The 26,969-nt window shown below is 40.1% G+C and overlaps 1 protein-coding gene and 1 non-coding gene across 3 annotated transcripts in view; both read left to right on the top strand.

The window, feature by feature from the left end:
* The window catches only part of L2HGDH (L-2-hydroxyglutarate dehydrogenase), a 45,395-nt gene that overhangs the window by 6,490 nt on the left and 11,936 nt on the right, over window positions 1-26,969 (top strand). Inside the window, exons 2-8 of one of the 2 annotated variants that reach the window (XM_023726159.1) lie at window positions 982-1,097; window positions 1,798-1,949; window positions 9,680-9,811; window positions 18,441-18,603; window positions 20,086-20,120; window positions 24,752-24,919; window positions 26,256-26,413. In XM_023726159.1, the coding sequence (XP_023581927.1) occupies window positions 982-1,097; window positions 1,798-1,949; window positions 9,680-9,811; window positions 18,441-18,603; window positions 20,086-20,120; window positions 24,752-24,919; window positions 26,256-26,413 (924 nt within the window). The remainder of the gene's footprint in view (window positions 1-981; window positions 1,098-1,797; window positions 1,950-9,679; window positions 9,812-18,440; window positions 18,604-20,085; window positions 20,121-24,751; window positions 24,920-26,255; window positions 26,414-26,969) is intronic. The other variant, XM_023726160.1, reaches the window with a different exon arrangement.
* On the top strand, window positions 18,666-18,799 carry LOC111819521 (small nucleolar RNA SNORA42/SNORA80 family). Its single transcript, XR_002823128.1, has one exon. It is a non-coding gene; the product is annotated as a small nucleolar RNA SNORA42/SNORA80 family (small nucleolar RNA).

Here is a 26,969-nt window from a genome sequence, read left to right as displayed (position 1 = left end):
TTGTCTTACAGGGTTGCTATGAGTCAGAATCGACTTGATGGCAACAGGTTTGGTTTGGTTTTCTTAAATGTGGGCTTGTTCACTATCACATGCACACCTTGGTAACCATTTCATCCAACTAGCTAAAGGTGCTGCAAGTGAGAACCACCTGTTGAGCACCACCTGGAGGCTTTCCCAGTCCAAATTTAAGGCGCGTGCATTTAAAGGCGTGAACTTTAGGCTCTTAGGACTTCCAAATTAAGATGCAGATTTTGATTTATCGGGCACATGTGGCTTTGTCCCTGGTTGTCCAGTAGCTGTTTCTGGTTCCAGATGTAGCCATAGATATGGTAACAAATATAATCAAATTGATATGCTTCTGCCAGTAATTTTGAAATTGAAACCTCAGATCATTTTTCAAAGGAAGGGCTTGAACTTGAAATTTCCTCACCCTACTGGTCCTATGAAACCTAGATTTGTTGACTATAAATTGTCATTGCAAAGTTAGATATCTTAAACATGCCCCTTCAAATTTTTTCAGTGGTTGTGTAATCAGAGTTTGTCATGGCTAAAATTGTGGTTCCGAGCCCATTCCTGGGCCATTTATTTCTCTAAAATTTGATGTATTCACTGGCTGTTTGCTGCACTTGAATTTTAAAAGGACAGGTAGTAGAGGAGTGTGGTGCTTAACCCAAAGGAATCACTGATATAACCAAACTGGAGTGGGTACTGTGGAGAGTTAGGGTGGCTTGGGCAACTAGCCACCTGCCTAACGGTAGGATGTAGGGTGTAGCTGATTATACTACTGACCAGCAATATGTGTAACTTTTAGAAGATTGTTCCTGAATGTAGAAACAAATAGCACAAGGCCCAACAAATGTTTGATTTTAATGATCACAAATTAGTAATGTAATTGTCCACTGGTGATAAAAATTAGACAAGTGAAGTTTGGTGAGGTCTGCTGTGAACAGGTATTACTTTAAAGGAGATTTTCTCTTACAGCTCATTTGATGTAGTCATTGTCGGTGGTGGAATTGTGGGGCTTGCCTCTGCCAGAGCACTCATACAGCGGCATTCAGCCCTTTCCCTTGGTCTTCTGGAAAAGGAGAAAGATTTAGGTATGTATGTTATTAGTGTTCTTCTTCTGGCTTACCTGAGCACCTGCTCATTTTGTCAGTGCTGCATCTTTCATGCTGAATGTTGATGTTAGTATCTTCATCTGGGTTCTCCTGAAAGCAAAGTCTGAGACAAGAACTTGGATGTTGATGATTCATTTGAAAGGTTATCCCAGGAGGCAGGGATGAGGGAGTAGAAAATTAAGATAGGGAAGGAAGAAAAGCCAGGTGAGGGTACATTATCAGTGTCACTGCTGTGAGCTTGATTCCACTTGGACCTCTGAGGAGACACCTAATGTTTTCCAGGATTGTGCTTATTTATCCATCAGCTCCTGTCCTTATTGGTTGAGGATTGCCTCTAAGGGTGTTGAAGTTTCCTCGAGCACCCCTCAAACATATTAGAAAAGGCCCTGGGGCAGAATGCGGAGAGCCATAGGGGCCCTTGAAGTGATTTGCTGGTAGCAAGAAGTGAGTCTGCACTAGAGTTGTAGCTGAAATCAGGAATGAACTGGGGGAATAGGACACGAACACCAGGGGCAGTTGCTATAGGAAATTACCAGCACTCTAATTCTAAAAACAAATTCAGACAGAATTTTAAATGATGTAGTCTCCAGTAACTTCAAATATATAAGCTTGTTCCCCCACTTCTTAGGTTTTGAGTGAGTGATGTACTTTTTCTCACCCAGTTTATCTTGTTCGGTAGCTCTTCACCAGACTGGACATAACAGTGGTGTCATACATAGTGGAATTTATTATAAACCTGCATCTCTGAAAGCTAAATTATGTGTACAAGGTGCAGCCCTCATCTATGAGTACTGTAGCAAAAAGGGAATTTCCTACAAGCAATGTGGCAAGGTATGTATGGCATTTTACTTGGGCAATGACTTATTTATAACTAGTATTTTCTTGGTGATGTTTAATATTGAAAAAACCTTGACTTTTTCTTCCTTTCTATCTATATGTGTAGTTTATGAACTCTAATGTTAGGCAATAACTTAAAAGAAATTATGGTATGACTAACTGATTTTTAAATAACAGTTTCATTGAGATTTAATTTACATACCATATTATCCACCTTTTTAAAGTATACAGTTTAGTTTTTAGTATATTCACAGGGTTTTACAGCCATCACTACTGTCTAATTTTAGAACATTTTCATCACCCGCAAAGGAATCTCGTACCCATTACCAGTCACTCCCCATTCTTCCTTCCTCCATCTCCTGGCAAATACTAATCTACTTTTTGTCTGTATGGATTTGTGTATTGTGGACATTTCATATAAGTGGAATCATATAATGTGTGGTCTTTTGTGACTAACTTATTTTACTTAGCATAATGTTTTCAAGGTTTATTATGTTGTAGTATGTATCAGTACTTCATTTCTTTTATTGCCGAATAGTACTCCATTGTATGGATATACCACATTTTGTTTACCCGTTCATCAGTTGATGGGCATTTTGGTTGCTTCCACTTTTTGGAGCTTATAATGCTACTGTGAACATTAGTGCACAGGTTTTTGTTTGGATATGTGTTTTTAATTATTTTGGGTATGTACCTAGGAGGGGAATTGCCAGGTCAAATGGTAACTCTATGTTTAGCATTTTGAGGAACTGCCAAACTGTTTTCCAAAGTGCTGCACCATTTTATATTTCCATGAGAATTCCAATTTTTCCACATCTTTGCTAATACTTGTTACTGCCTGTCATTTTTATTTTAGACTTCCTAGCAGATGTGAAGTGGTATCTCATTGTGGCTTTGATTTGCATTTCCTCATTGATTAATGATGTTGAACATCTTTTCATGTGCTTATTGTCCATTCATATATCTTCTTTGGAAGAATGTCTGTTCAAATCATTTGCCCATTTTTTAACTGGTTATTGTCTTTTTATTATTGAATTGTAAGAGTTCATTTTATATTCTGAATATAAGCCTTGTATCAGGTATATATGATTTGTAAATATTTTATCTCATTCTGTACATTTTCTTTTCACTTCCTTTTTTATTTTGATGAATAGGTTTATTAACTTTTCTTTGTGGTTACCTTGAAATTCACCCTTAACCTCCTAAGTTTGAACAAGTCTTTTATTACTTGATATCACCATGACATCTTCTCTATTTGAAAGTTCTATACCTACACCGTTTATTCTCCGTTTTATTTTGACGCTGTCGTCATTTACAGATTGACATCTCTTTCCCTGTTTTGAGTCTTTTAGCTTTGTTTTATTATTGAGAGTTCTTTACCTAGGTTGGTATCTGGCTGATGCCGTCCTGTGTCCCAGACGCTGGTTGTTGTCTGATGTCATCAGTTCTGTAACCGAAGGAGTCTCTTTAATATTTCTTATAAGTTTGGTTTGGTTTTTACAAATTCTCTTAATTTCTGCTTATCTGGAAATGTCCTAATTTCACCATCGTATTTGAGAGAGTTTTGCAGGATATATTATTCTTGTTTGGCAGTTTTTTTCTTTTCACTTTCTTGATGATGATCTTTGAAGAGCAAAATTTTAAACTTTTTATGTAATCTAATTTATCTATTTTTTTTCTTTTGTTGCTTGTTCTTTTGGTGTGTTATCTAAGAAACCATTGCCTAATCTGAGATTACATAGATTTATACCTATGTTCTCCTAACAGTTTTATAGTTTTAGTTCTTATATATATAGATCTATGATCACTTTTGATTTAATTTTTGTGTATGGTATGAGGTAGGGGTCCAATGTCATTCTTTTGCATGTGGATATACAGTTGTGTCAACACCATTTGTGGGAAAGACTATTATTTCTCCATTAATTGTCTTGGCACCCTTATTGAAAATCAGGTGAGCATAAATGTAAGGGGTTTGTTTCTGGACTGTCAATTCTATTGCATTGGTATGTATGTCTATCCTTGCCAGTAGCACACTATCTTGCTTTCTGTAACTTTGAAACCAAGAAGTGTGAGTCCTCCAATTCTGTTCTTTTTCAAGATTTTTTTTGGCTCTTTTGGGTTCTTTGTATTTCCATATGGATTTTAAGATCGGCTTGTCAATTTCTACAAAAAAAGGAAGCTGGGATTTTGATAGGGATTTCATTGAATCTGTAGATCAAGTTAGGGAGTATTGCCATCTTTAACAATATCAAATCTTCCAGTCCATGAACTTGGTTTGTCTTTCTGTTTAGTCTTCTTTAATTTCTTTAGATTAAACAGTGCTTTGTAGTTTTCAGTGTACAAGTTTTGCACTTGTTTGGTTAAATTTATTCTTAAGTATTTTATTCTTTCTGATGCTATTGTGAGTGAAATTGTTTTCTTAATTTCATTTTTAGATTGTTCATTGCTAATGAATAGACATAAGATTATTTTTGTATATTGATCTCTTACCCAGCACATTGCTGAACTTATTTATTCTAATTGTTTTTTGTGAATTCCTTAGGATTTTCTACATGCAGGATCATATGGAAACTCCTAAAGAATCCACAAAAAATATTAGAACTAATCTCCGAATAAGATAGTTTTAGCTTTTTTCCAATTTGGATGCATTTTTATATCTTTTTCTTAGCTAATTGCTCTGCGTAGAGCCTCCATTCAATGTTGAACAGAGGTGGCGAAAGCAAATATCCAGGTGTTGTTCCTAATCTTAGGGGTAAAGTATTCAGTCTTTCAAAATTAAATATGATGTTGGCTATGGGTTTTTTGTAGATGCCCGTTATGAGGTTGAGGAAGTTTTTTTCCTATTGCTAGTTTATTGGTGGTTTTTATCATGAAAGCATGTTGGCTTTTCTCCAATACTTTTTCTGCTTTTATTGAGGTGATCATGTGGTTTATTATTAATATAGTGTATTACATTAATTGACTTTTGGATGTTAAAATAATCTTGCATTCCTGTGATAAGTACCTCTTGGTCATAATATATAATCCTTTTTATATATTACTGAATTCAGTTTACTAGTATTTTATTGAGGATTTTTGCATCAATATTCATCAGGAATTTGGGGCTGCAGTTTTATTTTCTTGTGATGTCTTTGTTTGGTTTTGGTATCAGGCTAATATGGGCCTCGCAGAATAACCTGGGAAGTGTTCCCTTCTCTTCTATTTTTTGGAAGAGTTTATAAAGAATTGTTAATAATTCTGCTTTAGACATTTGGTGGCATTCATTAGTGAAGCCTGCTGGGCCTGGGTTTTCCTTTGTGGGAAGTTTTTAAATTACAGTCATGATGTCACTGAATATCCATGATATGTTCTGTGAAATAAGGCATTTTATGTAATTTGGACATTGTACAAACACCATATTATATACAGGCAGTCCCTGGGTGTCAAGGATTGAATTTTGTCCCCCAAAAATACCTGTCAACTTGGCTAGGTCATGATTCCCAGTATTGTATGATTGTCTACCATTTTGTCATCTAATGTGATTTCCCTATGTGTTGTAAATCCTATCAGTATGATGAAATAAGATGGATTAGTGGCAGTTATATTGATGAGGTCTACAAGATTAGATAGTGTCTGTCATGGATTGAACTGTGTCCCCCAAAAAATGTGTGTAACAATTTGGCTAGGCCATGATTCCCAGAATTGTGTGGTTGTCCTCCATTTTGTGATTGTAATTTTATGTTAAAGAGGATTAGAGTAGAATTGTAACACCCCCTTACTCAGGTCACATCCCTGACCTAATGTAAAGGGAGTTTCCCTGGGGTGTGGCCTGCACCACCTTTTATCTCTTGTAAGAGATAAAAGGAAAGAGAAGCAAGCAGAGAATTGGGGACCTCATACCATCAAGAAAGCAGTGCCAGGAGCAGAGTGCGTCCTTGGGACCGGGGTCCCTGCGCAGAGAAGCTCCTAGTCTGAGGGAACACCAAAGAGAAGAAAGCCGACAGAAAAAGCCTTCCCCTGGAGCTGATGCCCTGAATTTGGACTTTTAGCCTACTTTAACTGTGAGGAAATAAACTTCTCTTCGTTAAAACCATCCACTTGTGGTATTTCTGTTATAGCAGCACTAGATGACTAAGACAGTGTCTTAAGCCAATCTCTTTTGAGATATAAAAGAGAGAAGTGATCAGACAGATGAGGGGATCTTATACCACCAAGAAAGCAGTGCCAGGAGCAGAGCAGGTCCTTTGGACCTGAAGTTCCTATGCTGAGATGCTCCCAGACTGAGGGAAGACTGATGCATTACAAGGACCTTCCTCCAGAGCTGACAGACAGGGAAAGTCTTCCCCTGCAACCGGTGCCCTGAATTTAGACTCCTAGTCTACTGGACTGTGAGAGAATAAACTTCTCTTTGTTGAGGCCATCCACTTGTGGTATTTCTGTTATAGCAGCATTAGATGACTAAGACACCAGGTTATGAATGTCTGACTTACGTACAACCCATAGTTATGAACTGTGATGGTTAAGGTTATGTGTCAGTTTGTCTGGGCCATGATTCTCAGTGGTTTGGCAGTCATGTAATGATGTAGTTTGGCAGTTACGTAATGATATGGTCATCCTCTGTGATGTTATCTGATGTGATCAGCCAATCAGTTGTAAAGGGAGTTTCCTCAGGAGGATGGCCTGCATCCACTATATATATGGACGTTCTGGCAAAGCTCGCTTACTTGCTTTGGATCCTGCATTGGGCTCATCATCTGATCCTTGGTTCTTGGGACTTGAGCCAGCTGCCTGCCATATTGTCTGCTGATCTTGGGAATCATAAGCCTCCTCAGCCCGTGAGCCAGCTGCCTGCTGTATTGCCTGCCAGTCTTGGGATTTGTCTGCCTCCACGGCCTGTGAGCCAGCAGCCTGCCATCTGACCTGCTAATCTTGGGTTTGTCAGCCTCTGCAACTGCGTAAGTCTTGAGAAGCCTCCAGCCTGACACCTGACCCATGCACTTGGGACTCGCCAGGCTCTACAACCACGTGAGCCATTTCCTTGAGATCTTTCTCTCTGTACATGTATACGCGTCACTGGTTTTGTTTTTCTAGATAACCCAGCCTAAGACACAAACCAACCCCCGCAAAGCCTATTATATTAAAACCTTATGGGAGCCCCCTCCCAGTTGTCCTCATCACTGCTGGATGTCCTTGGTTTATTGATTTCTACCTGATCACTCGAGAAAAGATTCAAGAGGGAGGAGGGCTCCAGCATTTCCCACTGCCCAGATGGCAGGAGCTCTGGAGCACACATACTAAGGCATGGCCCCCATCTCCTGGGGAGGGACTTTGCAGGTGTGAACTGTAGGGTGGGACCTCCAGGGCCCCCCTGGGGCTGGTTGGAGGTCATGGAACAACAGCTGACTTCCCAAGCCAGGTAAGGTAGCCGCATTCACACAGGCTGTGATCTAGGGTTCAGGGGTTCACATCTCATAGACAGAGGTTGAGGCTGTGCCATCAGTCTGCTCCCCTAGTGGGTCATGAACCATCAGCACCCTGGTGGGCCTGGAAGGGTTTAACGAGAGTGAATCATGCAGTGACCAGGGCTGGAGCAGCTGGCTAGGACAGCCTCTCCTTGTACTGTGTCTGCTCGCACAGCTTGGGGGGTTGGCACAGGCCTTGGAGAGGGCTAGAGCCCCTCTGGGACTTGAATCCCACTGGGGTGAGTCCACACAGGTGGGGGGGGGCAGCCAAGCTGAGGAGAGAAGATGGAGGTATGACGTTGATCAAAGCCTGCTAAGCTCAGAGTCCCAACCTCAAGATGCTAAGGCCAAGACGAGCCCCCCATGGCACCATCCCGACACAGAAGGATGTGGTGTGGGACATCAGGAAATGCCTGCTTGTGTCCCTGCTGTTCCAGCCCCTGCCCTACCCTATCCTGCCCTTTTTGTTCGAATGTCAGTGGGCTCCAGTCCTGGATGGCCAGACGTGGCCAATGTGGGTGGCCACTCACGGGCTGTGGGCTGCCCACTTACTTCCCCTGGGAGGCAGAAGTTTCTTTGCTATAAGGGATGAACTTCAGCGAGCTGCTAAATATTCAGAAGCGGGACTACCCCCACTTGGCACCGTCATTGAGGAAACAGGGCAAGAAGAAGCAAGCAAGGAGAGAGCAGAGCATGCCCAGCCCCGCTCGCTGTTCCACCTGCCTGAGGAGCAGGAGCAGCCCGGGGTCCACTGCTCCTGCTGCCGCTGCCCGCCTGCCCACCAGACAAAGCCCAAGAGCAAACGCCCAAAGCCATGTCTTCTGCCTCACCTGCCTGTATCCCACTCATGGTCCAGTACTGCAAGAGTCTGGATTTGGGGTCTTTAAAACCATTAGGGGGAAGTAATAAACAAAAGGAGAGCTGCTTTCCCTTTAAAAAAAAAAAAAACCTTATGGGACCACAGGCATATATGCAGTAGGACATTGTCTGAACAGACGTTATGTGGCAGATGACTGTAGTAATTTAATTTCTTTACTTGTTATAGATCTATTCATATTTTCTGCTGCTTGAGTCAGTATCAGAAGTTTAAGTTTTTCTAGAAATGTGTCCGTTTCATCTAGGATATCTCATCTGTTGGCATACAGTTGTTTATAGTATTCTCTCGTAATTTTCTGTTTCTGTAAGGTTGATAGTAATGTCCCTTCTCCATGTAATTTTAAGAATAAAAGTTCATTGTGTGTAGCCATTAAAATGCTATTAAGATTTTTTTTTTTTACATTTTTTATTGTTGACCTATAACAAGTAAAGGAATTAAATTAATACAGTCATGCACTGCATAATAACCCATTGGGATAATGTCCAACCGCATATACATTTGTGGTCCTATAAGGTTTTTTTTCTTTTTTTGTATGAGTGCTTTATGTATTCTGGATATAGACCCTTACCAGCTATATGATTTGCAAATATTTTCTCCCATTCTGTGAGTTGTCTTTCACTTTCTTGATAGTGTCCTTTGAGTCTACTTCTATTTTTAAGGTTATTTGCTGACTTAAATAACCTTTACACCTTGATGAAAAGATTTGCCTCATGAAATTCTGTTGACTCCTTGCCATGAAGTAAGGACTCGTAAATGTGAATGTACAACTGTGCCTTTCTTTGCTGGTAGCCATTAAGTTAGAAAGAAGTTCTACCTCAGGCAGGTACTTTGCCCGGTAATAAAGAGGCCAGTAAAGTTGGTTAATTTACTATTGTTTTCATATGCAGCAGAATGTATTAGTCAGTATTTTGTAATGTGCTTTATTCCAGGAAATAAAAGAAATAATTTTCTGTCAGTGATATCCTGTTATACTGAATACTGGCTATTTTTTTGATGTAGTGGTATTTCATGTTCTCTCATAGAAATAAGTAGGCCGTTCTGTTTTGGGGAAAAAAACAGTTAAAGACTAAGTAACCTGTGCTTTTCAACCCCTCTGATGTTGAGGGGTCATAGTGATAAGAGTTGCTCATGGCTAAAATGCATGTAGGGACTGTGATAGCAGAAGTAGAAATAAGGCTACATCTGATCTTTGGGGAAGATTTTTTTTAATGGAGGTTTTTTAAGACAACTGTTTTTGGTGGAGGAAGAAAATGAGGAAAGAAGAAAAGGAGAAGTAGATACATGAAGGAAAAAAATAATTTAAAAAAAATCAATCCAGCTTGTCACTTTATAATTTTCTATTGACTTATCTTTCATAGCTGATTATATGTTTAGCTGCATCCATGCTTTTCATCTCCTTTTTGAAGCTTATAGTAGCTGTTGAGCAAGAAGAAATTCCCAGGCTTCAGGCCCTATATGAAAGAGGCCTTCAGAATGGTGTCCAGGGCCTGAGGCTGATCCAGCAGGAAGATATAAAAAAGAAGGAGCCATATTGTAGGGTAAGTGATTCTCCAGCCCCACACACACGTTCAAAGGGACAGTTTCACATAGGGTACTGTGACATGGAGACGAGGGTGAATTTACAGGAGGCAAGAATCATTTAGAATTAATTAGATGATCCTGTCGTGGAACCCTTGAGGAGACAGACACCAGAGGACATTGCCACAAACTCTGGATACCTGGCTTCTTCCTTCTCTGTGAGAAAAGACCAGGTTTGACCAACGTAAGCAAAGCCAAGAGGAAGTGTGAAACGGTATGGCATGTTTGGAAAGCACTGTGCAGTGAGGTGTGGTTGGAGAAATTATACATGAGATTGGAAAGGCAAGATTAGGCCTGTATAGAGGGCTTGGCATTCATGCTGATGACTTTGAAGTTTATCCAGTAGGCATGGGGAGCAGCTGAGATTTTTTTGAGGAGTTTAGCTACAGTGTGATCTGTATTTTGAGATGATAAGGCTGGCATGGGTGTGAAGAGTAGGTTGTAGAGTATCTTGCTTAAAACATGCCGTGATGGTCAAGGTTGAGTGTCAGCTTGACTGGGCCCTGATTCTCAGCAGTTTGGCAGTTATGTAATGATGTAGTTTAGCCGTTATGTAATGATGTAATCATCCTCCATGATGTGATCTGATGTGATCAGCCAATCAGATGTAAGGGGACTTTCCTCGGGACTGTGGCCTGCATCCAATGTGTATGTGTATATATATATATATATATATACACACGGACGTTGTGGCAAAGCTTGTTTGGTTGCTCTGGATCCTGCATCCAGCTTGTCATCCTCTGACCTCCAGTTCTTGATACTTGAGCAAACAACCTGCCATCTTACCTGCCAGTCTTGGGATTCATTGGCCTGCGCAGCCTGTGAGCCAGCAGCCTACCATTTTACCTGTTGATCTTGGATTCATGAGCCTCCGTAGCCTGTGAGCCAGCAGCCTGCCAATCTTGAGTTTGTCAGCCACTGTAGCTACATGAGTCAGGAGAAGCCTCCAGCCTGACACCTGACCCATGGACTTGGGACTTGCCAGCCTGTACAACCACATGAGCCATTTCCTTGAGATAAATCTCTCTCTCTCTCTCTCTATATATATATACATACACACACACACACACACACACACACACACACACAAACACACACGTACGTATATCTATATGTGTGTGTATATATACATATATGTGTATATATGCTTCATTGGTTTTGCTTCTCTAGAGCACCCAGCCTAAGACACAAGCTATGGGGAAAAACAAATCTCCTTTCTTTTATTCACGAAGGAGACATGAATTAATAATATAATAGTTACTGTATATGTGTTACCTTTCACCAGAGGCTATTGGTTCAACCCCAAGCTCCATTGACTTTCAATGAATGGCCATATCTCCTGTTCCTCCCCCCTCACTATTTAATTGACAGTGCACAATAGCAGGTAGAGAGAGCATGACCTTGAACTCACTGCTAGGCAATGTTTATCAAAACCTTGGTTTAGACAAACTATTTATGAGAGATAGCCTAGAAAATATGTAGAGCATTCTTTCCTCTACATCTTTCCAGACCATCAGAGTGGCAGACCTATACTGCAGCATTTTGCCCTCCTCGTCCTTCTCCCCAACCCCAAATTATTCTCTTTGACTTGTGCTTTAGTTTTGTGGCATCAGCCTTTGGGGAAGATCATGTGTCACTCATTGCAACCTCTGGGTAAGAATGTGGTTGATGATATATGTTGTTCACTATGTTACACAATAAATGGATAATTACTTTATTAAGAGTCAGCACAAAGCTGGTTCCTATGAGGTGGAGGTTGAAGATGTCCCAAATGTCTAACTTCTCAAAGCTGCTAAACCACTCCATCATCTCTAACATCAACTACTTCCCTGACCCTCAGTACTCTTCCTCTTGTCTTTGAGTTGTGTAATTCCCTGCAACGTCTCACAGAACTCATGAACTGTACTTAAGTGGTTTATTAGGCTAGTAACAGGTTACAACTCAGCATCCGGATTACCTTGGAAATAACAGGATACAATTCAGGAGACAGGATCAATTTTGTCAATCAGGACAGCTTCCAGCCAGGACAGCTCTCAGCTCCTTCTTGGCCGTGCCTACTGCTGGGCCTTCTCTTGGGCCTCTGCTGCTGGACTCCACTCAGACTGCTGCTGCCAGGCCCTCCTTGGGCTTCTGCTACTGGGCTTCTCTGGGCATGGCCTCAGTCTTGCTTGGGCAAGTGTTACAGCTCTTTTGGCTCTACCAACAAGTGCCCGGAGGCACACCACTCTGAGCAAGCCTTCTGCCTGAAGGCGCCCAGCTTTCTCTCTCTGCGGGCTGGCAAACCCACCACAGCTATCTGCCAGTGCCGTGGTTCTTGCTGCTTGTACTGCTGCTTGCTCGTACTGCTGTACTGTCTGATGCTGCCTTTTGTCATCTCTTGCCGCCTTCAGTGTTACAGCTCTTGACCCATATTACAGCTCTTTTAGGAAGTTCCCTTCTCTCTCTCTCAGTGCCTCTCTCTAAAACACCTCGGCTGGGTTGGCTGCTTATAAGCAGGCTCCTTATCAATTACAAGGCATTGCCCTCCACAAGGTAATCAATTCCTTTGGTAGACCACAGTCACTTAATTTGCATAGTAATCAACCAATTCTCACAAAGTCACTTAATCCTACTGGGTGGTTTTACACACCCTATTTGCATAGTAGGATCAGTATTTGGAAAATATGGCCTTGGTGATAGAAATGATGCCGGAGATCACATGATAGAATTTTGTAAGACCAACGACTTATTCATTGGAAATACTTTTTTTCCAGCAACATAAAAGGGACTATGCACGTGGACCTCATGGGATAGAATACACAGGAATCAAATTGACTATATCTGTGGAAAGAGATGATGGAGAAGCTCAATATCATCAGTCAGAACAAAGCCAGGGGCTGACTGCAGAACAGACCATCAATTGCTCATATGCAAGTTCAAGTTGAAGCTAAAGAAAATTAAAACAAGTCCACAAGAGCCAAAGTACAAACTTGAGTATATCCCTCTGGAATTTAGAGACCATCTCAAGATAGATTTGACTCATTGAACACTAATGACCGAGGACCAGACAAATTGTGGGGTAACATCAAGGACATTATACATGAAGAAAGCAAAATATCATTAAAAAGACAGGAAAGATAGAAAAGACCAAAATGCATGTCAGAAGAGACTCTGAAACTTGCACTTGAACGTAGAGTAGCTAAAGCGAATGGAAGAAATGATGAAGTAAAAGAGCTGAACAGAAGATTTCAAAGGGTGGCTCAAAAAGACAATGTATTATAATGAAATGTGCAAAGACCCAGAGTTAGAAAAGCCAAAGGGAAGAATGTATTCAGCATTTTTCAAACTAAAAGAACTGAAGGAAAAATTCAAACCTTGGGTTGCAGTATTGAAGGATTCTATGGGAAGAGTTTCATTCTATTGTATGTGGGGTTGCTATGAGTTGGAACCAGCTCGACCCCACCTAATACCAACAACAATATTTGCATGGTAAACTAACCAATTCCTTTGCAATATTGTGGCCTAGCCAATCATTTTGGCAGAATTATATATGGCAGAAAGGCCATATATAAGAGAAACCCATTGTACTGTACACAACATCTTGCTCTGAGAGCCCTCAGGAGAAATTTCTCTCAGACTTCAGTTCTAAGAATAATTTTGTGCTTCTTGAACACAGCTGGCTTGTTTTTATATTATGGACACTGAATCATTTAACTGATTGCATTGTCCTGTTTGCCTAGGCTGCAAGGATGTTCAGGGACACATTTGTGCCCTACTCCTGCCGGATATTTAGGGCCTTAAGTATATATTTTTATTTTTGTGTACTTCCCTCTGCATTTCATCTTATCTTTTCACCCTCATTTTCTGTCTGCCCCAACTTTTTGGAACTTTTTTATTGAACCATAACATATAACAGAACTCATAAATATACAGCTTGATGAATTTTTAAAAAGTGTTATCAGTGCCCAGATCAATGAACAGAACATTACCAGCCTTCCAGAACTTCCCACATGTCCCCTCCCAGTCATTACCTTTCCCTTAAGGGTAACCACTATCCTGACTTCTTACTTTGTAGATTGGCAAATTTTTTATGGTACAGGGTTACTTCTGTTTCTTCCAGTCCTCCAGATAGAAAAGTCTCAGGGCAGCTCTGCAGGGCATCTTGAACCAGGTCCCTTTTAGACGAAGACTAAGTACCCCTAAAGGGTATACCTCTAACCTTGGGGGTGCTGATCCTCTGCATTTTCTTTACACTATTGGTCAACCTTACATTTGTCTGTTATTTTATCCTCCTGATTGAGTTCCAATTTTCCTGCCCTGTTTACCTGGTTCTTTTCTAGCCGCTTGACCTGACATGACCTAGGATTTCAAGCTCTGACCTGCTGACTTGAACAGTGCATGCCCAGCCTTCTGGCTCACAAACACAGTCAGCCTGTCCACCAGCCCCATCCTGACTTGGCTGCCTGTGCCCTGCAGGCAGTCCTGGGCATGGCATTGGGTTACCTGGCAGTGATGGCTCTCTCCACTTTTCTCCAACATACACATATAAGTGGGGCATACCAACATCTCATGGGGAGGGGCACAGCCATGACTAGAAAGAGAAAGAAAGGAAGGGAAACCTTTAGGGGAATATCTAGAGGGTAAAAAAAATCTAGTATGTGTAAAGCAGCTCTCAAAAGTTTATTCATTCAGTAAATACTTGAGCGCCTTCTGTGTTTCAGGTATTGTGCTGGATAATAAGGGGTATAAGATGAATTTGGGATTCCAAAAAATTATTGATCCAGCATTTTTTTATAGCACAATTTTATTCCTCTATTATCATACTTATCACATAGTTTTATGCTAGGTAAAGAAGTTTTTGTGGACTAAACTCTTGGTATTATCCCAGGTTAGTTTCCAAGGTTATTGTACCCGAAATACTATTGATAGATTGAAGTTGAGTTATAGCCCTTGACCTTTGAATTTAGGGACTGTCAGGCGGTGACTAGGTCTAATCTCAAGTCCACTGTATCCAAACTATCCACTTATATCCAAACAAAAGGAATGATTTCCTATACCTGGCAAATGCCCTCATATTCTAGAAGGAAGATGATGAAGTTTGCCAAATGTTGCTTTCAGTCTGTGAAAACAGACTGGTATTTTGCGAGCTTTAATCTTTGTGTGAAGGAGCCCTGGTGATGCAATGGTTAAGCACTTGGCTGCTAACCAAAAGGTTGATGGATAGAACCCGCAAGCAGTTTCATAGGAGAAAATACCTGGCAATCTGTTCCTGTAAAGATTACAGCCTTCAGAGGAAACTCTATGGGGCGGTTCTACTCTGTACTATAGGGTCTCTATGAGTCAGAAACAACTTGGCAGCATACAACAACAACAACTCTTAGTGTGATCTGGTCATTTGGAAGCATTGGTCAGGAGTGGGTGACAAGCAAAAGCTCTTAAGGTCTAAGCAGGTAAATGTGTGGGTGATAAATATGAGAGTGAGATATTTAAAAATAATATTAGCAAAAAATGGTACAGCCATTGTGGAAAACAGTTTGGCAGTCTCTCAAAAAGTTGAACATAGAAATTACTATTTGACCTAGCAATATATACCCAGAGGAAGTGAAGGCAGGAACACAAAAGACCTGTATGCCAGTGTTTATTGAAGCATTTTTCACAATAGCCAAAAGGTAGAAATAATCAAAATGTTTATCAACAGATGAATGGATAATCAAAATATGGCATATACATACAATGGTAATACTATGTAGCCGTAAAGAGAGATGAAGTTCTGATGCATGCCGCAACATGGATGAATCTTGAAAACATGCTGAGTGAAATAAGTCAGTTGCAACAGGACAAATACTGTATGATCCCACTTATATGAAATAAACAAATATATAGAAGCCAAAGATTACTAATGGCTACCAGGGGTGGTAGGAGGGGGAGTTTTATTTGGGAGGTATTGAGTTTATGTTAATGGTGGAATATTTTGGAAAAGAATAACGATAATGGTGCCACACATGAAAAATGTAATCAGTGTCATTGAATTGTAACTGTAGAAGTTGTGTTGGTGAATATTTTTACCACAATAAAAAAAAAAATAATAGTAGCAGATATTATTTTAAAATTGCAACAACAGTATTGCTGTGCTGGCCAAGCAAGAAGGCAACTTTTGCCAGTGACACTCAGCTTCTGAGCGTTAGTTATCCTGGGAACCAGACTACTCTCATAGGAGAAATTGGTTAGAAGAATTGATACACTCATACACAATAAGGCAACAGAAAAGCATGCTATTACCAAGGATTTGCCAAAATGCAGTCTGTTCTTAGTGTGTGGAATTCTACTCTTATCCTTTTTTTCAGAATTAGAAAAGGCTAATAGCACATTCAACATTTATTACAAAAAATAAAATAAGCATTGGTGTGTATCTGTTCATCTACAGAGTATGGACATGTTTTGGGTGTTTAAAAAAAATATATATAGCAATCCTGCTGCTTGGAATATATCTTAGAGAAATAAGAGCCATCACATGAATAGATAATATACACACCCATGTTCATTGCAGCACTGTTCACGATAGCAAAAAGATGGAAGCAACCTAGGTGCCCATTTAACGGATGAATGGATAAACAAATTATGGTATATTCACACAGTGGAATACTATGCAACGATAAAGAACAATGATGAATCCGTGAAGCATAACATGGAGGAATCTGGAAGGCATTAGGTTGAGTGAATTTAGTCAGTCACCAAAGGACAAATATTGTATAAGACCACTATTTTAAGAACCCAAGAAAAGGTTTAAACACAAAAGAAAACATTCTTTGATGGTTACGAGGGTGGGGAGAGAGGGAGAGGGTTATTCACTAACTAGATAGTAGACAAGAATTATCTTAGGCAAGGGGAAGGACAGCACACACTACAGGGGAAGTCAGCACAATTGGACTAAACCAAAAGCTAAGAAGTATCCTGAATACAACGAAATACTTCAAGGGACAGAGTAGCAGGGGTAGAGGTCTGAGGACTATGCTGTCAGGGGATATCTAGGTCAATTGGCATAACAAAGTTTATTAAGAAGATGTTCTGCATCCTACTTTGGTGAGTGGCATCTGGGGTCTTAAAAGCTTGCAAGCGGTCATCTAAGATGCATCAATTGGTCCCAACCCACCTGGAGTAAAGGAGAATGAAGAACACCAAAGTCACAAGGAAAGCATTAGCCCAAGAGACGGAAAGGGCCACATAAACCAGAGACTGCAACAGCCTGAGACCAGAAGAACTCGATGGTGCCCGGCTACCACCAATGACCACCCTGACAGGGAACACAACAGAGAATCCCTGTTGGAGCAGGAAAAAGGTGGGGTGCAGAACTCAAATTCTAGTAAAAAGACCAGACTTAATGGTCTGACTGACACTGGAGGAACCCCAGAAAGCATGGCCCCTGGACTCTCTGTCAACCCAGCACTAAAACCATTCCCGAGGCCAACTCTTCAGTCAAAGATTAGATTGGACTATGGGACATAAAGTGATACTTGTGAAGAGTGTGCCTCAGCTCAAGTAGATACATAAGACTAAATGGGCAGCTCCTATCCAGAGGTGAGATGAGAAGGCAGAGAGGGGTCAGGAGCTGGCTGAATGGACACGGGAAATCGGGTGGAAAGGAGGGATGTGCTGTCACAGTATAAGGAGAGCAATTAGGGTCACATAACAATGCATGTATAAATTTTTATATGAGAGACTAACTTGAATTGTAAATTTTCACTTAAAGTAGAGCAATAAAATAGAAAAAAAAAATATACGTGTGTGTGTGTATGTCTGTATATATATAAACTGTCATATCACCTGAAGGGAAAGTTTGAGTTAAGGACATAAAATCTCCATTCCCTATTTGTAGTCTTGAAAACAAGGTCTGCAACAAATCAAAGCAGTGCTCTGTAAACATTGCAAGTAACTAGAACACTTGAGTTCTCATTGAGTGTACATGATATATAATATAAACCCATTGCTGTCAAGTCGATTCCAACTTATAGCAACCCTATGGGACAGAGCAGCCCTGCCCCATAGGGTTTCCAAGGAGCGGCTGGTGGATGATTCAACTGCTGACCTTTTGGTTTACAGCCATAGCACTTAACCACTGTGCCACCAGGGCTCAAATATAAGATAGGCTACTGGGAAAATCTTAGTGGATCTTATTTAAAACGTACTTGCATGGTGATACAGAATTGGACTCAGAATTAAATATGAGTCAGATCAGGATCAGATATGGCGAGGGACAACTAAAACTGGTAAAACTTGCTGTAGTGGCCAGAAGATCCTGGCAAAATGAACTCCTCTAAGGGGGAAAATTGTTTCCTGACTCTAAAGAGAAATTTTCTTATTTAGCTAGAAGTATTTTTTTATCTGTTAGATACATTATATATGTACTCAACATCATTTTTAGGCACTTAAAGGAGCAAGCTTTTATTTAATTTTTGCTTTAAGACTGTCAGGCTGTTGCCAAGAAAGAATAATATACGTTATCTATCAAAATAAACACGTAGAAAAATTCAGCCCAAATAAAATGTATTGAGCAAACCTATTCTCAATGAGTCTTAATTGTATTGTCTTGATGTTTTCACAATCCTGTCCCAGGGTCTAATGGCTATTGATTGCCCATATACTGGCATTGTGGACTATCGGCAGGTGGCTTTGTCATTTGCCCAGGATTTCCAAGATGCAGGTGGCTCTGTTTTGACAAATTTCGAAGTAAAAGATATTGAAATGGCTAAAGAAAGTCCTTCAGGAAGTCAAGATGGTAAGCAATTCTTGCTGTCTTTTCTACTGAATACTTGTATTGACCTTTTGAAAAGCTTGGATGCATGGCCTTGGATTTATGGCAGGCCCATCACTGTGAGCCTCACATAGTGCCTATGCCAGAGAAACTGGAGCCCCAAACCGTTGCCTGGCCTCCTTGCCCATAGGCTGTGGGCACTGAAGCGGATTGCACAGTGGGGAAAAAAAAACAAGCTTGGATAGCACTGGTGGGGCCACCAGGAGTTGGGCTACAGTAGGGTGTAGAGCTGGAGGGAGGTGCAGAAGAGGCGAGGGTGGAAGAACCAGGAGTCCTGGAAAGTCTTGTGCTGTTAGAACTGGGCTCTGATCAACACTTCTCACTGGTGCTGGAACCTGAACTGCCAAGGCTGTTTATAGGAAATGAGCCCCCAAACACTTCTGTACCCTGCAGGTTAGAGTCAGAATCCCTTGGGATACTTGTTAAGAATGGCAAATTTTAGTATCACCCAGGCTTACTGAATCAGTTTGTCTGGGGACAGGGCCGAGGAATAATAAACTCTTCCCGATTCTTAGACACACCCAAGTTTCAGAATGACAGCCCAGGGTCATAAAATGATTCAGCCTTTCTGAACACCACCCTCCCCATCCGCCCTCATTTTGGGCTGTGCTTAGAGTTTGTTTTATTTTGCTTTAGGGGCATTAACAATTTTTTTTTTTAACCAACCAATGATTTACAAGCCTTCTATTTGCTATTGGGAAATTTGAAGGAGAAAAAAAGTGTGCTTGGTTCAGTCTTCCTGGACAAGTTTTTAAGGAGATCTGGACTGTCTGAATCATTCTCCCAGTGTCTTTTGAAATTCAAAGATGATGAGCAAAATTGTTAGTTAAATAGATAAAGTTCTTATAGGTAGTATAATCAATCAAATTTATTACATGGGTATATAGTATTATTTATCTGGAGTACATATGCTTTATAAGACTGAGATGCCGTGTGTTTGAGTGGGAACTATTTTATAAATAGTTTATTATTGAGAATTTTTGTATTGTGATGACTCTTTTGACTCTTGCTTCCCTACACAGTCTAGGATCTACAAGGACTCAGGTAACCAGTATTTAGACAACAAAGGTTCTCATGTCATAGCATTAGTCTTTGAAAAGAACTAATTTATGATGATCCATTTTACAACATGGTTTTCAGGATTGTATTTCAGAGAAATGCTGGGACTGCCTGTGTTGGAGTTGAGGTGGGAAATGGTTTTACAAGCATGAATCAAATTAATTAAAATATGATGAGCTAAAAAAGCGTGCCAGAATTTTAGAAATTATCAAGTAACAACTAGTTTAATCTTGTTACTTGGTAAGATGCTTCAATATGAAAAGTAGGGTGCAGTCATTGTTATGACAGAAAAAAATCATTTAAATTTGTCACTAGTATAATATTTCAAATAGTGTGGGTCTTCTTTTGTAAAAATAAATCTTTCACTGAGTCTTTTTTTTTTTTCAGGGATGAAGTATCCAATTGTTATTAGGAATACAAAGGTAAAGATTCCCAAGCAAAAACCTTTGTCTGCTTTCATCCTCTCCCCTTTCTTAAAAAGTTAAATTAACTGACAGTTCTGATTATAAGTCATTGAATGAAATTTATCTAATATGAAAATTATTCCAAGAGGAGTTCTTTGAGAGCAGTATAACAGCTTTCATTCTAATAAAAGTTTCAACTTGAGAACATCTTCATAACGTAACTCGGCTGACAAAGAATAGAATATAAGCACATGGGATGTTTAGTTTTAAGGCAAAACTGGTAAATATTTTAGTGATCTGTCTTCTGATCCACATTAACTGATTAGCTCTCTACTAATTAGAAGATTTTTAGGTGGGAGGAGTGCAGAGAGAGATGGACTGCTTTCCTGTATCTCCACATAGTCTGAGACATCGACTAGCACAGAAGCATTGTGTTTACTGTATGTTCACTGCATCATCAGAGTTCAGTCCGGGAAGCAGAGTCATTAATGAGTCTTTTGGGATTCATTATAGGAATTAGACCTTACACAATTGTGAAAGGATCTGAGGAAGTAAAGGTCCAGAATGGGATTTGGCAGATCAGAGGAATCTCCAGCCAATGTGAGAAGCCAAGTGTGTCCAGCTGCCATAGAGGGACTGCAAAGGGGAAGCTTATGGCGAGATTTGTGGGTGATTGTTGCCCCTGCATCTGTACCCAAGTAGAAGATCTGAGGCTTCTCTTGGTCAGCAGGATCAATAGTTGGGACACAGAGCTAGCTTGTCACCAGTTTCCCTGACCATCCAGCCAAACCATTAGTTGTTGCACGTGAAGCAGTGTAGATCCATACCTCTAGCCATCTATCCTTCTGGGCAAGATGGACAACCAAATGTGGTGCTCAATGTTCTGCCCACTGGGAAGATTTCCCTTCACCACAGACCTTCAGGACCACTCCTGAGTGGGGTTCTGGTGCTGCAGCTGTTCACTTTCAAGTGGTGCCAGAATGTTGTGCAGAACCGTTTGTAAAGTAGGCCTGTATACTTTTTCCCTCGGTCAGCTGATAATAGAAACTCCCTATGGTGTCACAGGGACAGGTTGAGAGGGAGGAGGCAATTTAGGAGGAGGAGGGGCCATGAGAATTTGAGCCACTTGCCTCTGTAACTTACTTGTGCATGTAGGACCTGTAGCCCTGATCTTGTATATTCTACTTCCTCTCAATGGTGGAGGAACTCCAGTGGTGCAGTGATTAAGTGCTCAGCTGCTAAACAGAAGTTTGGAGGTTTGCAGCCACCAGCTGCTCCTCGGGAGAAAGATGGGCAGTCTGTGTCCGTAAAGATTACAGCCTTGAAAACCCTATGGGGCAGTTCTACTCTGTTCTACAGGGTTGCGATGAGTTGGAATCGACTCAATGCCAATGGGTTTTGTTTTTTTTTGTCTCAGTTGTGGAGTGCTGCTGTACACACCCAGTATTGTGACTTGATTGGTCAGACAACAACCAGTTAATAATGGGTAGCTCATTTCACATGGTAACTTGGTGGCCTCTGGTCAAGTGTTCAGTCAAAGCCAAAAGCTCTTTCTCAAAGGAGGATAGTTACCTGCAGAGAAGGTTGTAACTTGCCTCCAAAATCCTAAAGTTCTGTGCAGTGATTCACCTACAGGGCCTGCCAAAGACTCCATAAGATAGCCTTACTGCCACAGTCGCTTCAGCTACCATCAGATCTGCTGAGTCATGTGGCCCAAGTGATAGAGCAACCATGCTCTCCGTTTAAAGAAAGATTAAAAGTGTTTCACTAGAGTATGGCATCATGTGATGCCACATGGCATATGTGGAGTCTTATGGGATAGCAAACCAAATCCATGGCTGTTGAGTCAATTCCAACTCACAGCGACCCCGTAGGACAGAGTAGAACTGCCCCTTAGAGTTTCCAAGGAGTGGCTGGTGGACTCGAACTGCTGCCCTTTTGCTTAGCAGCTGAGCTCTTAACCACTATGCTACCAGGGCTTTTATGGGATACCAGTGGATATCTATTTCACCCAAAGTTGCTATAGTTGCTTTTTATTTTGACATCCTTTAGTATTGTTTTTGGGTTCAAAATCAAGTATTTGGGTACATTTATCAGGAAACATGTTTTTACAAGAGCTTAAAAGAAAAAGAATTTTTAAAATAACTTTTAGGGGGATTATTTGCAAACTAAAGATTTATAGATTGAATATGAGGGGTGTCATGGATTGAATTGTGTCCCCCCAAAATATCTGTCAACTTGTCTAGATCATGATTCCCAGTATTGTATGATTGTCTACCATTTTGTCATCTGATGTGCTTTCCCTGTGTGTTGTAAATCCTGTCACTATGATGTTAATGAGATGGATTAGCAGCAGTTACATTAATGAGATCTACAAAATTAGATAGTGTCTTAAGCCAGTCTTTTTTAAGATATAAAAGAGAGAAGCGAGCAGAGAGACATGGGGACCTTATATTAACAAGAAAGCAACACCGGGAGCAGAGTGCATCCTTTGGACCTGAGGTCCCTATGCAGAGAAGCTCCTAGACCAAGGGAAGATTGATGACAAGGACCTTCCTCCAGAGCTGACAGAGAGCAGAAGACTTCCCCTGGAGCTGATGTCCTGAATTTGGACTTTTAGCCTACTAGACTATGAGAAAATAAATTTCTCTTTGTTAAAGCCATCTGCTTGTGGTATTTCTGTTATAGCAGCACTAGATGACTAAAATGAGGGGAAGGGGGGAGTCTTTTTCACTTGTGAGCAATAGAGGTGCATGGTTTATTTTTTTAAGGAAATTTGTTTGAACAAATGTATTATTCAGTGTTTACCTTAATTTTATTTTGGAAAGTAAAATTAATGTTACTGAATTTAATGTTCAATGTAAAGAGTAAAATGATTTCAGAGATCTATGATAGTTTTTAATCATTTCTTTCTTTGGAATTATTGCTTGAGTTTTTTTAAAGAAAACTATTAGATTATTTTATGCGGATGCCATTCTACAAATTTCATTATCATCTTTACATTATTTATCATAAGACTTATCTACATTTCTTGTTCCAGGAACAAAATAATTGCTGACTTTTCAAGTAGGAACTAGTACATTTATATCACAGAAAAATATTTCTTGTACCTCTGGTATATAATTGTAGATGAACAGGAAAGATATGAACCTATTTAGAAGAAGGCATTATTTTGTTGCTGACATAGCTGTTTTATCTTTGAAGATCTTAGAATTGCCATGGTTTCGTAGCTAATTTGGATTCACTTTGGGGAAGTTTCATCCGATTTTTGTTAGAAGTGTGACTTATATAACTCTTGAAAAGAGGCTTAACTTTCTAGCCATGGCATAAATAGGATGCAAACAGAGATAAAATATAGTCTATCAGAATAAAGCTGAATCAGTGAGGGTTAGAAAGAAAGAATATTGAGACACGTGAGAACTCTGAGGCTTCAGAAACAGATCTGCTGAGAAGGAAACCTAGAAGCAGAAAGTTATCAAGAGTAAGGAGTTGCTGGTTGTTTATTTTGTAAGAAGTAAGGAGATGGGAACCAGAGGGTGGTGGTAAATGGGGGTTAAATGAAATCATTTAGGAAATATGGTGGCAAAATGGCCAAACCTGGCAGGATGAAGCTAAAATTAGGCAGATGATAATCACAGAATAAAATTGGTAGGAAATCACAACAGCCTAATACTAGCAGTCTCCTTGTCATGAAAGCAAACCCTGATTGTAGTGTATCCTCTCAGTAAATGTGGATTCAATGAATGAAGTTTCTAAAGTAGCCTCAATTTGCAAAGTAGATATTGGTCAGAAAGGAGAAATTGGTTGGTTGGTGAGTTGACTACAGTTGGAATTGAGCATTATTGAATGTGAAACAGCCTAAGAGTAACAGGGTAATTACTCATAGATAAGGCAGGAGACTCGGGGGCACCATGAGTCATAGCCAGTTCCACAGCAACTAACAACAAGAAGGCAGGAGAACCAAACCTACTAGTGGCCATCGAGTTGATTCCAACTCATGGTGACCCCACATTGTGGTAGAGTAGAACTGTGCTCCATAGGGTTTTTGTTTTGTTTGTCAGTTTTTTTTTATGGTGGTGAAAATATACACACCCAAATATCTGCCAACACAACAGCTTCCACATTTACGTTCAATGACATTGATTTCCATAGGGTTTTCAGTGGCAGATTTTTCGGGAGTAGAGTGCCAGGACTTTCTTCTGAGGCACCGTTAGGTGGACTTGAGCCTCCAACCCTGTGATTAACCAGAGAGCACATTACCCATTTGTACCACCTAGGGACTCCAAAGCTTCTTCATGCAACAAATAGTTAAGTTCCTTGCTAGGTCCTAGTAAAATAGCATTTTGTGTGTGTGTGTAGCTGGTTGAGTATCCATGTTAGGTCAAAGATATATCTGTAATTCTATTATATCTAGTTCAGTTTAAGTTCAAAATTTAAGGTGAAATCCTCTTGCATGCCACTATCCTATGTTTCTAGCTACAACCTAAATGCTAAAGAACTTATTTTGCTGATACTTGTATTTAATTTCACCTTTTTAAAAGAAAAAACTATTTCTGCACTTACTGTCTTTTCTCTGATCTGTGTTTCTCTCCTTGACCTATTTTACTCCTCTCCACTTTATAAAGATTCCTCTTTTTATTTTGCACTAGGGAAAAGAGATTCGGTGTCAGTATGTCGTGACATGTGCAGGACTTTACTCAGATCGTATTTCAGAAATGAGTGGCTGCAGTCCTGAACCTCGAATTGTACCCTTCCGGGGAGATTATCTGCTCTTGAAGCCAGAAAAATGCTATCTTGTAAAAGGAAATATTTACCCGGTAGGTAATGATGCTTCTGCCTTCTCAATTTCTCAAGATGTCGGCATAGAGGGAATAAAAACAAAAACTTTTACCTGGGTCAGAAGTAAGAGAGATTTTGACAGCCTGTTTGTGCATACATTTTATCCCTTTCTTGTCCAGTTAAATCCCTACTGATCTTATGGTCATTCCGTTACAATTAATCGCCCACAAGTACGTGTCTTCAGAAAGCATCACTGCGCCATGGCAAGTGCTATCAAGAAGGAACCTGATTCTTCCTCCTGTCTGGTGGACAGAGCATCATAAGAGAACTTTCCCTTATGGCAGTCCCAGATACCTAGCCCTCTTTCTCTGTTCACCTTCTGCAGGTGTAGAAAAGAGGATGAGGCCAACTTGTGTGTGTGTGTGTGTGTGTGTGTGTGTGCGCGCGCGCGCGTGTGTGTGTGCTTTAGGTGAAAGTTTACAGCTCAAGTTAATTTCTCATACAAAAATTTATACACATGTTGTTATGTGACCTTAGTTGCAATCCCTATAATGTGACAACACACTCCCCCTTTCCACCCCGAGTTTCTCGTGTCCATTCAACCAGCTCCTATCCCTTCTGCCTTCTCATCCCATCTCCAGACAGGAGCTGCCCTTTTAGTCTCATGTATCTACTTGAACTAAGAAGCACACTGTTCACAAGTATCATTTTATGTTTTATAGCCCAGTCTAATTTTCGTCTGAAGAGCTGGCTTCGGGAATGGTTTTAGTTTTGGGTTAACAGTCCAGGGGCCATGTCTTCTGGGGTTCCTCTAGTCTCAGACCATTAAGTCCCAACCTGTAGTTTTAAAGGGTAGAAGACAGAGCTGTTTAAATGAGGAGTTCATTCCTTCTGTCTGGAACTACCTGGAAATGAAATCCCCTAAAATATATTAGGTTGAACTGGGCGAAGTTGCCAATATTCAGCTATTTGATGTTTTTGACGGCCAAAACATCAAATTCAATCTAATACATTCCCACATTACAAAAGCCTGTGCTGTAAATGTAGTTCTTTGTTTTTCTTTTTCTGGCAGCTCTGATTTACTTAATGGCCACGTACGTCCCTAGTTGAAGTAGGACAGTTCGTCGTTTTTTTTTCTTTACCCGGGAAGATGAGGAGACAGGACGGTGTGCATTGGTGTCAGTAGCGTCAGTGTTTCCTGTGTGGCGTTTCTAAGCAGAAGCAAGTTAATAGAATATCTGAGTACAGATCATAAACAGTACAGATTAAATATATAGGAAGAAAGTGTTTTGTATTACCAATTGAATGCTCGTATCTGTAAGAAAATGGATAATGAAATGGGGCTTATTGTTCTTTGCTGTGTTAAATCCATAGGTCCCAGATAGCCGGTTTCCTTTCCTAGGAGTTCACTTCACACCAAGAATGGATGGCAGTATTTGGCTAGGGCCTAATGCAGTTCTTGCCTTTAAACGTGAGGGTTACAAACCCTTTGACTTCAGTGCCAGAGATGTTATGGATATAATTATCAATAGGTAACAACTTCATTTACTTAAAAATAATTTTATATGCCTGTTTTTTTAATATGGGAAATTTTGTTTTTCTACTTGTTATTCTACTTATTGGAGAAATCCTCATATTTGTGATTAGTATTTTTTTTTAATTAATAAAAATTAAGAGTTTTGTGAAATAAGTGTAATGTTTTAACTACTTCAAGAAAATTCAGATGAGCCAGGGTGATGGCTTAGCTAAAAAGAATAAGACCAAGAACCCGTCACACATCTGACAATCCAAATCTTAGATTGCTAACCTTCTAGTTGAAAAAAATTATTAAATCACTTAGTTTGATAACAGCATCTCAAGTCAGTCACCATCATTTTGTTAGCCACTGGATAAATTGCTGATAACCAAAGTTGTTTTCTTTTGTGGAAAACTAACAATACTTTTGTGTTGATTTGGAAGGCAGGTTCTTTACTATTGTAAGAAATAACTTAATAAGGTATTTTGTTTGGTCATTCTAGCAGTGTTTCACTCCTGAGAGTTTCACATCAAAATCACTGGAAAGTTTTTTAAGCTATACTTGAGTTTTAC

Source organism: Trichechus manatus, unplaced genomic scaffold (assembly GCF_000243295.1).
Source record: "Trichechus manatus latirostris isolate Lorelei unplaced genomic scaffold, TriManLat1.0 scaffold00010, whole genome shotgun sequence".
Lineage (NCBI taxonomy): Eukaryota > Metazoa > Chordata > Mammalia > Sirenia > Trichechidae > Trichechus > Trichechus manatus.
Note: the sequence above shows the minus strand (reverse complement) of the source record. Positions and strands in the feature narration are given on the sequence as shown.